The sequence below is a fragment of the Denticeps clupeoides genome, chromosome 1, assembly GCF_900700375.1.
Source record: "Denticeps clupeoides chromosome 1, fDenClu1.1, whole genome shotgun sequence".
Lineage (NCBI taxonomy): Eukaryota > Metazoa > Chordata > Actinopteri > Clupeiformes > Denticipitidae > Denticeps > Denticeps clupeoides.
Genome location: NC_041707.1, coordinates 24,236,947 through 24,250,826, shown reverse-complemented (window position 1 = coordinate 24,250,826; position 13,880 = coordinate 24,236,947). Strand labels below are relative to the sequence as shown.

At 40.3% G+C, this 13,880-nt stretch overlaps 2 protein-coding genes across 5 annotated transcripts in view; one reads left to right on the top strand and one right to left on the bottom strand.

Annotated features, from left to right (window-relative positions):
• Positions 1-13,880, bottom strand: part of focad (focadhesin) — a 45,333-nt gene that overhangs the window by 31,265 nt on the left and 188 nt on the right. For all 4 annotated transcript variants that reach the window (XM_028966995.1, XM_028967040.1, XM_028967021.1 and 1 more), the window contains exons 2-8: positions 12,382-12,468; positions 12,204-12,278; positions 11,351-11,505; positions 8,753-8,851; positions 4,966-5,067; positions 2,014-2,233; positions 1,579-1,785 (exon numbers count right to left, since the gene is read on the bottom strand). In XM_028966995.1, the coding sequence (XP_028822828.1) occupies positions 1,579-1,785; positions 2,014-2,233; positions 4,966-5,067; positions 8,753-8,851; positions 11,351-11,505; positions 12,204-12,278; positions 12,382-12,444 (921 nt within the window). In that variant the 5' untranslated portion in view covers positions 12,445-12,468. The remainder of the gene's footprint in view (positions 1-1,578; positions 1,786-2,013; positions 2,234-4,965; positions 5,068-8,752; positions 8,852-11,350; positions 11,506-12,203; positions 12,279-12,381; positions 12,469-13,880) is intronic.
• mllt3 (MLLT3 super elongation complex subunit) overlaps positions 13,139-13,880 on the top strand; it is a 35,495-nt gene continuing 34,753 nt past the window's right edge. Inside the window, exon 1 of the mRNA XM_028967084.1 lies at positions 13,139-13,193. The gene's annotated coding sequence lies outside the window, so the exon portion shown is untranslated. The remainder of the gene's footprint in view (positions 13,194-13,880) is intronic.

Below are 13,880 nucleotides of genomic sequence, written 5' to 3'. Positions count from 1 at the left end.
GGCCTGGGTGAGGCTGGAGCACAGAGGATGGACCTTGCTCAAATGTTGTGATGCTAACATATAGTTTATTTTTCACCTCTTTCTCAGATTTACTATTTACTATAAGTCTTTTGCATAAAAAAATCCAATATGATGTAGCCTATTGAAATGTACTATGTGGTCACTTGCAACCAGACGATGAAGCCCATTATATAAAGAGTTACAGCCTGGACAGCCTCAAAAAAATAGGTGAGATTTAAGTGTATATTCTGAATGTTCTTAAAAAGCACAATCCCTGGAGTCGGTAAACACCCTACCCAAAATATCCAAACTGAATTAAATTTTCATCAATACATTTTCCATATTTGCATATAAATATATACAAGGTAGTAAAATACACTGTTCACACTTCTCTGAAATCAAAGTCTACTTAGAAAACAATGATTTACAATTTCACATGCTGTTGTGCAAATGGAATAGACAAGATGTGGAAATTATAGGCAATTAGTGAAAGTGAATGTGAAACACAGCACAGCACATGGTGCACAGAACAAAATGTGTCCTCTGCTATTAACCCATCACCCTTGGTGAGCAGTGGGCAGCCATAAAAGGTCCCGGCAGCAGTGTGTGGGGACGGTGCTTTGCTGATTAGGGGTCTTCTTCCTTACCCGCTAAGCCACCACTGTGGTGACCACAGAACACTTCTCAGTTCCTCTGCTTTCTGGTTGATGTTTGAGTCCCTTTTGAATGCTGCTGGTGCTTTCAATCTAGTGATACCATGAGATAGAGTCTACAACCCACACAAGTAGCTCAGGTAGTGCAGCTCATCCAGGGTGGCACATCAATGCGAGCTGTTTGTTGTGTCTGTCAGTGTAGTGTCCAAAGCATGGAGGCGCTACCAAGAGACAGACCAAAGAAATACCCTCCAGCAGGCCACAAATAAGCATGTGTCTTCTCAAACGGTCAGAAACACACTCAATGCGGGTGATATGAGGTGGGGGTTGTGCTTACAGCCTAACACCATGCAGCATGTTTGACATTTGGCAAGAGAACACCAAGAATGCCAAATTTGCCACTGGCTCTCTGTGCTCTTCACAGATGAAAGCAGTTTCACACTGAGCATGTGACAGTTGATAAATTTGATTTCCATCAATAATTTTTATGTGATTTTGTTGTCTGCACATTCAACTATGTAAAGATCAAAGTATTTAATGAGAATATTTCATTCATTCAGATCTAGGATGTCTTATTTTTGGGTTCCCTTTATTTTTTAAACACTAAACCTTATTACTGATGATAATGCTCATTTAATAGTATGTAAAATTGTATTTGTTGATTCCAGAAGAGGTTAAATTGATTTGGAAAAACATATTCAACAATTTTGACTCATTTAATGGCTTTTTAATGGAGCCAAAAAGTTCTTGTCACACTTCTAAATGTCCCTCAACCGTTGAATGGTCGTGTACATATGACCTGCACAGAGTGCATTCTAGATAACATCCTGCCTTTTTGGGGTCACAATTCCTGCTTATATTTCTTGAGAAAAAATGTGCCACTCAATTTCCACACCTTTTCCAGTTCAGGACATACTGGACTCACCCCAGCACAGGAGGGCAGAATGGCAGTCATTGTGTGCAGGAGGGGCCTGATCTCCCCCCCAAACTCCAGACTCAGGTGACAAGCACAGAGGAGCTGGAGCACCAAGTGGCTCAGCTCTCTCTGCCACCGCTGAGAATCCTGTGCCATCACTGGCCACAGGACCTCCACAATCGCTCCCACCTCCAGTACTGCTGTTATGCTGTCCACCTGCAGGAGACAGAGCTTAAAATATTTGTAATGCATTTTTGCTGCACTAAACATACAAAAACTTCTTAAGGCAAAAAACTGGCTCCAACTAAGTTGTAAACAAGATTAAGGGAAATGCGCTGATTAGTAGTAAGACATTATAAATGAAATGTCACAATCACCCCATAAATGTTTAAATATGCAGCTTTACTCTCCTAGTGACCCAGAGACCATTTGCAGGGAACTCACCTGCATGTGTGGAATGAGGTTTAGCAGGCATTGAACCAGGCAGTGAGTCACCTCTGGACTAGGGGCCTGCATACCCAGAGACAAGGCTGGAGTACTTGGCATGGAGAGTAGTGCCCTGAGCAGGCCCTGCCTCAGAAGAGTATAGTCAGATAGCCGCTGGGGTTCACAGAACAGGTACCTCAGGAACGGAAGCAGCATTGGCACACATTCTGGATCATTCCTGAGACCGACAAAATCATGGAGATGTCAAGACATGCCTTCATTTCTTTTCAATTCTTACAACTCTTACAATTTCACAACCTCCTTAACACACACTCACACACAAGTGAGAAGGCTCCCAACTGATTAACATTTCTTCCAAAACTGCAGCGATCCAATGTGAATGTCTTTAGAAGAAATACATTTATTTATTTATTTTTAAAAACAGCTTGCAATTTCACTAAATTGAGTGGTCTTACACATTCTGTGTTCTTGAACAATTTGATTTGGAAGCGAATTATTAAATGGATTAAAGTTCTATATAATGAACCAGTTGCAGTGGTTTATGGACTAATCCAGTAATTTTGCTCTCTATCGTGGAAATAGGCAGGGTGATCCTCTCAGCCCACTTGACATTGCTAATAAACCACTGGCACAAGACATAAGAGAGGATGTACAAATTTCCGGTATTTAGATTGACAGGAGGATGCACAAGATCTCTTTCTACATGGATATCTTGTTATTTTTGTCCCATCCTTTATTTATATTCCTTGTCTTATTAAAACATTTGCATAATTTATTGCTTTCTCTGGATATAAAATCAACCTAACAAAATCAGAGGGCCCTTAGGGCAAGTGACATCAAATCCTGACACGATGGTTCGGTTTTGCTTGTCTCCCACATACCATGGGATTCTGTTATACAATTAGTATAGCGGAAAGTGGATAGTGGATTCAAAAATCTCTTTAAGACACTTGACCCAGGTATCAACTGCCTGCTAATAAAGCACTACTGGAATCAGTGAAAGAAAAATGCCAAACAGTTAACAGAAGTGAACCACTCCTCCACAACTACAGAACTGTGGTCCAGCAGAACCTGTAAACCTTATCTATTTTATACTTTGGTTAATAAAAGCATTAACGATATTCAGGGTTCTTACAAATTTTTACAAAAGAATTTCCATAACCTTTCAATAAATCTAAGGCAAAGTTTCATGACCATAAATCCTCTGAAATTTGGGAAATTTCAAACTTTCAAAAAAAAAATTGGTAAAAATATTGTTAAGCTAAACTTATGACAACCTGAAAACTATAGTGTTTCTTCCTCCAAGTTTGCACAGCCCAAGCAAAATGGGCTCAATCATGTTCGGGCAGAGATAATCAGCTATAATTTACTGGAATATGGAAGCAATGCATGTAGTAGCATGTGATGTGGTTCACTATGTAAAACTAGCAAAGATACTATAGACCTGCACTAGTTTTAAACATTGTAGTTGTAAACTAGTGCTGCACGATTAATCTAATCGCAATCGTAATCGCGATGTCAGTCTGTGTGATTACATGAACGCAAAAAGCTGCGATTTAAATTATTAGTACATGGATTGGATCGGCAACATATCCGATCCATTCTCTCATTCTCTCAAAGTTTGCAAGCTGACTGAAGTCTCACTTCAGTCGGATGTGACGTGTTTGGTCACATGACTTTCGATTTGGAGACGCTGCATCGTACGTCAACGTCGCCACCATATTGTGAGAGGCTCTGCTGTGGCGTGAAGCATATACATGTCTATGGAGAGAAGTACATAAAAATGCCTCACTCTTGTTCTGCTTGGGGCTGTACAAACCGCTGTACGTTCCAAACCAGATCCCGGGGGATTACATTTCATAGGTAAGGCTGGACAATTGTTTTGAATATATTTGGCTATTATAAAATCCTGTTTTATAAGTCTTAACCTTAGCTAAGCTAGGCTAAGCTAGCGAAGCTATGCATTCCTGTGTTCAAGTCAGCCTCCAAACAACGTTTTGGCTAAACGTAGGCATTAACTATTTAGACTGTTCTTTGCTGTTTAGTTAACTTTTCTCAAACTTTGAAGGTTTCCTAAAGAAATTCACCTCAGTTTACAAATGTTAACCTTAGCTAAGCTAGCAAAGCTATGCATCCCTGTGTTCAAGTCAGCCTCCAAACAACGTTTTGGTTAAACATAAGAACTATAATATGGGATTTTATAATGGCCAAATATAATCAAAACAGTTGTTTAGCCTTACCAGGGTTTGTCGTTCGACAGTAATGTAGACAGAGTTTTTTGTGATTTATTTCATTTTTTTTGTATATTGTATTTTGAAAGCACTGGGCATTTCAGGTTGTTATAAGTAGTTTGTATGTTTCACTTTGAAATTAAAATTTCACTATTAGTATGCAACATTTCATTGATATACAAGCAAGTGTCCTTTATCATATTGCAATATTGATCTCAATAATCGCAATGTGTCTTTTTCCCCAAATCGTGCAGCCCAATTGCAAAAGTAGAAAAACGTTTCTCATGCAGTCTTACGGGAACAACGTACTTCATTATACATTCATGTGTATCAGATTTTAATGACTTTTCCATAACTTTATATGTTTATTTCGTATTCCAAAACTGTTTAGGGCCTGGAAAATTCTCTTTTCAAATTCCGTTCTGTATCCAGGTTTTTAATGACTGTAGAAACCCTGGATACTAAACTTTTATTAAATTCATTATATGTTTTTTATTAAATAAATTGCTTAATTTAGCATGTATGTAGTGATTTAGAGGAAATCATTAAATTAATCACACAATATTATTTTTAGGCCATATCGTCCAGCCCTAGTTCGACTACAAGATTATTTCAAACTCAATGCATTAGATTTGGCAGTCAGAAGGCAAATGATTCAAGTAAAGATGGGCGTTTTTTTTTTTTGCATCTACCAGACACAGAAAAGAGGGAGGCTCACCTATCTGATGCACGTTTGATGAAAGCATCAATCTCTTGTAGTAGGGATGGCCAACAGTCTGGACGGTTCTCCAGCACTGTTATGTAGGGGTGGGGGTTGTTCCTATGAGACACACATTACAATGTACACTATCAAACACAAAACGGAAATATAATCTTAGAAATTTACAACTGACAATTAAACAAAATATTAATGAAAAGTGGAGAAAAAGGTGTGCTTTATAAAATAAAAACAGTTGAACAAAACTTTAAGAAAAAAACATATCAAGTTGTTTATTGCATAATTATCATATGGATTTAAGAGTAATGTGAATTAATGTAAAAAAATAAATAAATAACTGATTGCTGTTTACTGAAAAGTGATAAGGAAAAATGTACCAACAACAGCTCTGTGAATGAATGGAATGTCTGTACTTGCTGTTTTAGAAAAAAAACAACATATTATAAAATGGAAAATTAAAGACTAGATGAGGAACACTGGTGTAACACATTGGTGAATGTATGGTCATAACTCATGCACTTGGGCAGCTTGATTGATGTCAATGAAGAACTGTATGTCATAATAAAACACTTGTTTGTTGAGAGCCCCCCCCACCACCACCACCACCATGTTTACTCAGTATTTTGTGCAAACAGCCTATGGACACAGTTGGAACAACGAACAGACAGATGAACACAGGAAACTGTAGACTTGCTGCGTGAGAATATCCATGAAACTAAACAAAACAGACTGAAACCTATTGCCCAGCTATACCACATCTAGATACTGTCTATACGACACCCCTGGAAATAATGGGCTTTTACATTCCTAGGCATTTGTCCACTGCACAGACTATCAGCGTCTACAAACGGTGCCACTGTCTGTGAAACTTAATCTGGCCACAGCTCGACTGCAGGACAATGGAGGGGCACAAATACATTAGCAGAAGCTAGTCTGTGTCCCCTTAACCCCTTCCAAAAAACCCACAAAATCAGCCAACCCACCCCCACTCTAGCAAGCCCACCCCCACTCTTCAGCCACCTGAAGCTTGGCTGGGCTGGCGTCGGTAGAGCTCGACCCTGCCTAAAATCTGGCCCAGGGCCCAAGAACAAACAGAGGGTCTATGGTCCTTCACAAAATCCCCCTCAATGACACACAATGAGCCAAAGGGGTGGCTATCCATCCCAAAATCTAGGTAGCTGATAGCTACTGAGAGGCTCGGAGTGAAATGAGAGAGGATCATTTTTTTCTGTCTGGCTGATTTGTTGGTGTGTTCTCTCCAGATGAGGTCGCATGGAGGTGTTCACCTACACTTCACAAAATATTTTACACTTGTGGCTAATTAGCATAACAATTATGAAGTGCAGAAACAAGGTTGACTGTAAGCAATATGGTAAATACTACTCTACACAATGCTTTATTATGAAATAAATAGAAAGTAAAAAAATCACTGTAAAAAGAAAACAGGAATGTGACTTCATTGATTTTCAGTATGGTTTCTCAGATTTGAGATGGAGATAATCTGAACAATGAACATTCATATTACAAAGGAAAGAAGAAACATGACTGAAACGTACTGAATCCCATCTTTGCTTTTCTTGTTCTCAAAATCTTACAGAATAGCTTGTGAACTAGTTTATTGTTGTGCTTAAAGTGAATAAAAAAATAAATAAGAAAAGTGAATCACAGTTCTCTTTGAGAGAGCAGACTGTGATGGCAAAAAAAATAAAAAAATAACACTGTAAATGGAAGACATTCAAAAAGGCAGAGTAAACACACAATGGCCATAGCCCTTCATTTAATGAAAACTGAAATGTAAGGTGAACTGTATTATGTTTGACAACAGCAATTTTGTGTCCACCGAACAAAAGAGTAATTATATAAAAAAAGCAAATAAACAACACATCCACAACCCACTTCACAACACGTTCAACAGACTGACTAACTGAATATCCTTACAAAGTCTCAGTTACCAGTCAGTGGTTAATCATTGCTCACAATCAACTATCGGAAGGAAGTCTTTCTCCGCGAGGACACAACTGTTTAACTAATCTAAGATCCGTCCATCAGGTCCAACAAAAGCACCTACGCCCACCTTCACAGCTCAACAAAAATCACAGCAGCCATCTCTCTTTCCCCCCCTCTTACCATCCACATCTCTGCAACCAATCCATCACTCCCTCCTTTGGGCAGACATGTGAGCCATTACCTTTTCACTGCCAGACAAAGGCTGGACAGCCGGCTGGCTGACTGACCTTCCTCAGCCAAGAGTTCAACTGCAAGTTCATAGTGTTTTAGTACAGGGATGCCCAGCATGAACTAAAACTACTAAAAAACTCAATGTTCCAAAAATATACTAACAATGTGATTACGTTGTAACAGTTGTGCAGTGCCCATGTGAAATCAGGTATGCATGCCACTGATTCTAGGACTTAAAAGAATGATGGGTATTTAGCCAGAAGTTACCAAGAAAATTGTTCTCAGTGTGCATTGAATTTGCAAAGACTTGCCCATAGCACCACTATAGAGGTCAAAAATGACGTTTCTGACTGAAGCACCCAAGCCAACTCAGAAAGTTTTTCTAGAAATGGAGACAGAATCAGCTGCATAACACTGACACTGAAATAGTAATCAGTACAGTTCTCTGAAAATGAGTCTCAATTTTTCTGTAATGCTTTTCCAAAAAGTCCAGAATCCTATGAAAAACAAAGAGACTTGATCCCACCACTAAACTTGATTCCATGTAGCAGCTGACACATACTCAGCTCATTCATATTCGAAGAAGGGGGTAAAGGGAACATAAGGAGGAAATGATCCAGAGCAGGAATGAGCCTGGTCTGCGCTCCTGCACCCCTCTTCTCCCTGCTGGGTGTTTAAGTGGCTTAGCGCCGTCGTGGCAGATTGCAGAGGGACGGCAATGGGCAGACGGCCACAGTGGGCACCATTGGGCATCGCCCATTAATCCAGCAGCCCTCCCCCAATCATCAAGCACAAGGGCACCAATCACAGTCCTCTACCCATTCTTCTTCTCTACAGGAAGTGACTAATATATGGAGAGGGAAAGGGGGGCAGAGAGATAAGCAGGGATGGAAGATCAGAGAGTGTGGACAGAGTTTGTTGTAGTTAGAGAAAAAGGAGGGAGGGAAATCAGTAATAGAAGACAGTGTGAAAGGAAATATTTAAATTATATGAAGCACATACAAGAATGAGAGAAAAACAGATTCAGACATCATTCACTCCAGCTCTTCATGGGTCTGAGAGTAAATGATTAAAAGGGGCCAATTGTTCGGGTTAAGACTTCAAAGGCTGGAGTCAGAAGGCCGATTTAATCGGTGAGCTGAATATCACATGCAGGGATAAAGTTGGCAGACCTACGAGTTCTGCAGAACTGAGCAGCTCAGGGAACCATTCCAATAACAGCTGCTGAAAAAAGCAGGACCAAAGTGGTACTTAACCTCCAGTTCACCACAACTAAAACACCACAGAACACAGTGCTTTTGAGCCTTTCCTTAGTCTTTTTGCACTATAGCTCCATATTATTCACCATTAAGTGTTTGACAGCCCTACAGACAAGTGTGAGGCTAACCCATCTTTCAGCCAAAGAAACAGATGTAGATTCATGGCTCATTTATTTACATGTCATGAAACAGGGACCTAATACAGAAATGAGCTGTAAAACCTTGCTTTTTCATCCAGAGAAAGGAAATAAAGGATATGAGGAAAAACATGTCTTTTGTGTATTCATGCACTGCTTATACTAATTCCCATCTGTTCCAGTTACAGCCTGTTATTGCTTTGTGCTACTGACCTGATGGAGTAAGGGCAAGTAAAGTAGGCTCCTTCCTCCTTCTCACTGGCCTGTATCTGAAGCAGCTTGCCAACCACTGTTATGAGGCCTTGCACATTCCTGTAACAAAACACATAGGCAAATCAGAGGACATTTGAGTTCATTTTAGCCATCTTTAAATAACTTAAAAATGGAAAATCCCAGATCAACAGCATAAGAATCAAGCATAACATTTACCTGGGAGTTGGTAGTAGCAAAAGACACAGACTAACAAGTGTTCAGAAATATAAAGAATCAGAATAATAATTTGCATTGAAATTTGAGTTAATAATTAAGAGCCTTTAGAGCCTACATAATAATTCATTAATATAAACAACTCTGTGTGTATTTAGAAGTGAGAGAGTCTAATGTTTAGATCAACTGGTATAAAACCAACATCCCAACTCTGTATCTTTTGCTTTTCAATTAACTGGAATGGGGAAAACATTCTTACCAAAACTGAGTGATAGAGATTATGAACTAAGAAGGTCCTCAAAGAGCACAAAAAATAAACAGTAATACCTCAAAAGGCTATTGAGGTCATTGGCAATATTTTTGGTCTTCAACACCGATTCTTACCCTTTCAAATGCAGCTATAACATTAAATCACACCAAAAATGGGGTCATGCTTAAGTCATCCAAGTAGATGTTCACAGGCAGGCATAGATCTGCCTCTATCAAAGAAACTGCTTGATCTCAAACCAACTTCAAACTCATAAGAAAAAGTCAGCATGAGACCCCTGCTTTTGACAACTACAGGCTGAAAAACAGCAGAACTTTTGGAACCTTTTGATGGCAAATCCACACTACATCACAAGATCTGGGAGAGATGAGCTCCCATCCGCTGAAAACAAGGTGTAGGTTGCTCATGCCTCATACATTATAAATCACATTGGTATTACAGAGCATTCTTCTTCTCCTTCCACATACCTAAACATTATCTCTCATCTCTTCAGCATGACCATATATGGGGTACATGCATAACCTGTACCGAGATTTATGTTTTTTATGTTGTTTGGAGCGATAACTAGTAGCTATGTTAATTATTTGTACATACAACTATCTGAAGGGAAGTGTGGGCCACCGTGAGTGTGTATCTGGGAGTTTTGATCTTATATAGCTTGCAAGAAAACAGCTCCCTACCACTGAAATATGACATATTTAATGTTGAATGCAAAAATATTCTTTCCCTTCTATGCATTTTTTCCACTGTCTCCATTTCTGTTGCTTAATTCAAAGTATCTGTGTAGATGTGTAGGCAGCCTGTCTTGGCTCACTGAGACTGCTGCAGCGATGTGAGATGTCTTTGGAATAAACATGAGAGAACAGGGTGCACTTAATCCTAGCGACTCTTTTCTTCCAGGAAGCCTGCATATGCGATGTACCTCCAGCGTTCTCCCTGCTCCCTTTCTGCCAGCTGAATAAAATGCAGGTGTGGGTAGTAAGTTACTCATTCAACATACATGCCTAGCATGAACTGTAAATTACAAGGAAACAACAGTAATATTCCAAAAGAAAACTTGATGTGCTAATGACTACTCATGGTTTTCTATTAATATCGCAGGGAGGGGCGAATTAATAAACATTAAATGTATAAAATACCAATAATATACCCAGTAGGATTATAAAAAATTCTGTGTGCTATTTAGACTAGAGCTGTAAATCCTGTCCTGTGCCTGGTTGAATTGAGTTCATACTCAATTTCTATCATTTCAGTCAGGCTCGGCTCTGGTTGGTCAGCAAACATGACCTTCCGGTCTATAGTACTGTCAGGAGGAAGGTTGTAGGGCGCAGATGTGGACATGGGGTGAGAGGAGGCAGTGTCGATGGGTGTGGGGGAGGAGGATCGAGCCCGTTTGGGCTGGGGTGAAGATTGCTGCGTGGTCTTCATGTCGTGGCAGCTCCGTTGAGCACGGGCACGAATGCTCAGACAGAAGCACCATGGGGAGAACAAAGGAGATGCAGTGGAAGCAGCAAGTAGCACTGTCATGTGGCACAAACAGTGAACTGGTAGCATTTATGCTGGTCCTCCTCGGTGTTGTGCATTTACCTGCGCACTAGAGATGTAAAATACCACTGATTTCCTTTCCGAACCAATACCAAGTAAAATTCAGATTGGGATCGGTGACACAGGTTCAAACCCCACTTACTACAATTGTGTCCCTGTGCAAGACATTTAACCCTGAGTTGCTACAGGAGGACTGACTAATTGTACTGATTGTACTGATAGTATTCTGACGTCATTCTGGATAAGCACATAAAGGTAATGTAAATATTCTCTCCAGTCCCTTTTTTTAAAGATCAAAATAAACAAAAAAAAAGAAGAACAAAATAGCTTTTTATTGAAAAACTCTTCTTGCAAGGCACTCTGGATACGGGCATCTGCTAAATGGCATACATGTAAAATATAAATTGTGCATGGAACCCTGGTTCAGGAAGTTACTATTACCTTCAGTATGAATAAACACCATTTGGAATGTCTTTTTCCTATTTTCAGTCAATGGCTGTATACTCCAGTAATCCAGATCAGTCCAGGTTATATAAAAACTGCCATGGGAAAAATGGTTAGGTATGGTCTACCTGGCAGAGGGCAGAACATTGAGGATGGTGTTGAGGATGTACTGGAGGTCAGCATGGCCCTGCTCCACCAGCAGAACCAGAGAATCACAGCAAGCCGAGCGAACAAGTGCACTGTCGCTGCAGCACTGCACCCATAAGGACTCCAGAGCCGGGCCCTACCACGAATAAACAAATAAACAAACATATACTCACACAATCCCTCAAACACATAAACAAACACTCACACAGAACTACAGAAACACCACTCCCGCTCAGTCCACACAAGACTTTACAACACAATAAACACACCCTTATGTACATGTAAACATGGCTCAGTTTGGGTAGGGCAACATAACCAAGAAGCACAGCATTCTCTCTATAAAAGAGCAGTTTGCTAATGCTGAAAAAAAGATGCTATAAGTTGTTTATAATATGTTATATTAGCTGCAACTGTTATAGAACAATCATATTGCCCATATTTGCCAGTGACTCCAACAAAATCACATTTTAGTGTGATTTTGAATGAGTAAAACCATTAACAATCCATTCCAATAAAAACTGTGAATATACTGGTGGATCAGAAAACACTGTGATGCATAATTTGCTCGCCCACATACTGCTGCTATCTCACTAGTCATAAATTAGTTGAAGGTAGGTTTGATGGTGAGCATACTAACAGCTTCCAACATTAAACCCCTTTATAACAAATTAACTATGTCGTACAAGAGATAAATAAGTAAAAATAAAGAGTAAAGGAACAGAAAGTTGTAAATAGACCAAAAACCAGCAACACACGAATAATCATACAATACACCATAGTCCAGTGTATGTCCAGCTAAACTAAATGAACATCTCTAACCAATGGTGCATTCACCTGTATGGATGTCTGACATATCTTCCCACTCTGAGACTTTTCTTTCAGCACAGCAGCTACCAGGCTCCTCACAGCCTGCAGGTAAAAACAAAGCACAACATACATAGACAACATACCTAAAATAATTGATTACATACAACCCTTACCAATACCACAATTAATACCGTGATCATTTTACCTGGGCTTGTATGAGATAGCTGGGAAACTCTAATCTGGATTTCAGACTTTCATTCATCGTCATTGGTTATTTCAGGCAATGTTTTTGCTGTGAGAATACAGAAAGCTTGTGTTAATTTGTTATAATACTGAGGTGATTTTAGCCAATGACCAGAGAAATAAAAAGCAGTCCACCTAGACAGTGACATTAATTAGTAAGAAAGAACTGGCCTACAGGTCTCATCTGACATTAGTCAACACTAATGGCAGGGGACCTTCCAGAACGCTCACCAACACCAGTGAACCGGTGAAACTGGACGAGCACTGGCCTCAGGCCGACATGGACACTCGCTCGTACATGTTATCACACGGGCGTACTTGCCAAATACAAGGGGACAGCAGCTTCCTCGCTCCCTGTAAGTCGAACCAGGCATGCTGGGAGTGAGGCGCTGACAGGTGGCAACGTCCCTTGGCTTCCTAACTTGTATGCATTATTCAAGAGACACCTTTTTGGCCAAGCATCACCATTCGAACCACACTGTCTGCTGACATCCTCTGGGGCATAAAAATACAGGCTAAAACAAGTCGAGCAGCTGTTTTCGGAGCCATCAGGCTGGCCAATGGCCAGGGGGGGGAGATTATGCAGGCAGTCTCTCACTAAACACAAGGCACATGACAGACAACGCTGCCCCCCCCCCTCCACATTGCAGTCCACCAACACCCCACCCACCTCACCCTGCCCTCTGGGGACTGCATAAGTGACAGGCGGGCACAGTGGGTCCTATCATCCCTAACACTGCCTCCCCACAACAGGACCCCACCACTGCTGAACAGGTAAGTCTGGAACTGAAGTGGAAAAATGTGGATAAAGTGCTGTTTAGTTTAGATTTTAATTACTAGTTGTAACATAAGTCTATTTGTACTTTATTATTATGGGGGGTGGGAGTGTTTAGTTTAGATGTATAATGTTTAGAGAGAATCTCCATGTCTATTAATTAAGAATTATCAGTAGAATACTGAACTCATTTAGGTGAAGCATAAACCACATTCTAAATGTTAAATGGTCGTCAGCAAAGCACATACATGGAAATATTCCAGGAATATTCTAGAGAGCTGCTGGGCTACTTGTCCGTGAACAATGTGGAGGGCTCTATACTGCTAGCTCTGCAATGCTTTGTCTGTGGACAGCGCTGGGCCACATTGTCCATCCCTGAACTGTCTGACACTGACAGATACTCAGCCGAATGCCTGTCTGCCTGCCTGACTGTCTGTCTGTCTGGTCTTTCGTCTGAAATGAATAAAGCCAGACTGGCTGAGTGAATTCATTCTCTCCGGGTAGGAAAAGTTGTGAAGACTTGGCATGAGCTTCTTTAGACGAAGTATGAGCGGCTTCAAATATTACTCGGCGATAAAAAAATAAAGGTGAGCAGCAGCTTCAAAAACTTTTGTACTTTCTGTCTGAATAGCCCGCTAAATACTCCGAGCTAACTGGGAACAAATCTTCATTCATCTCTTACAACG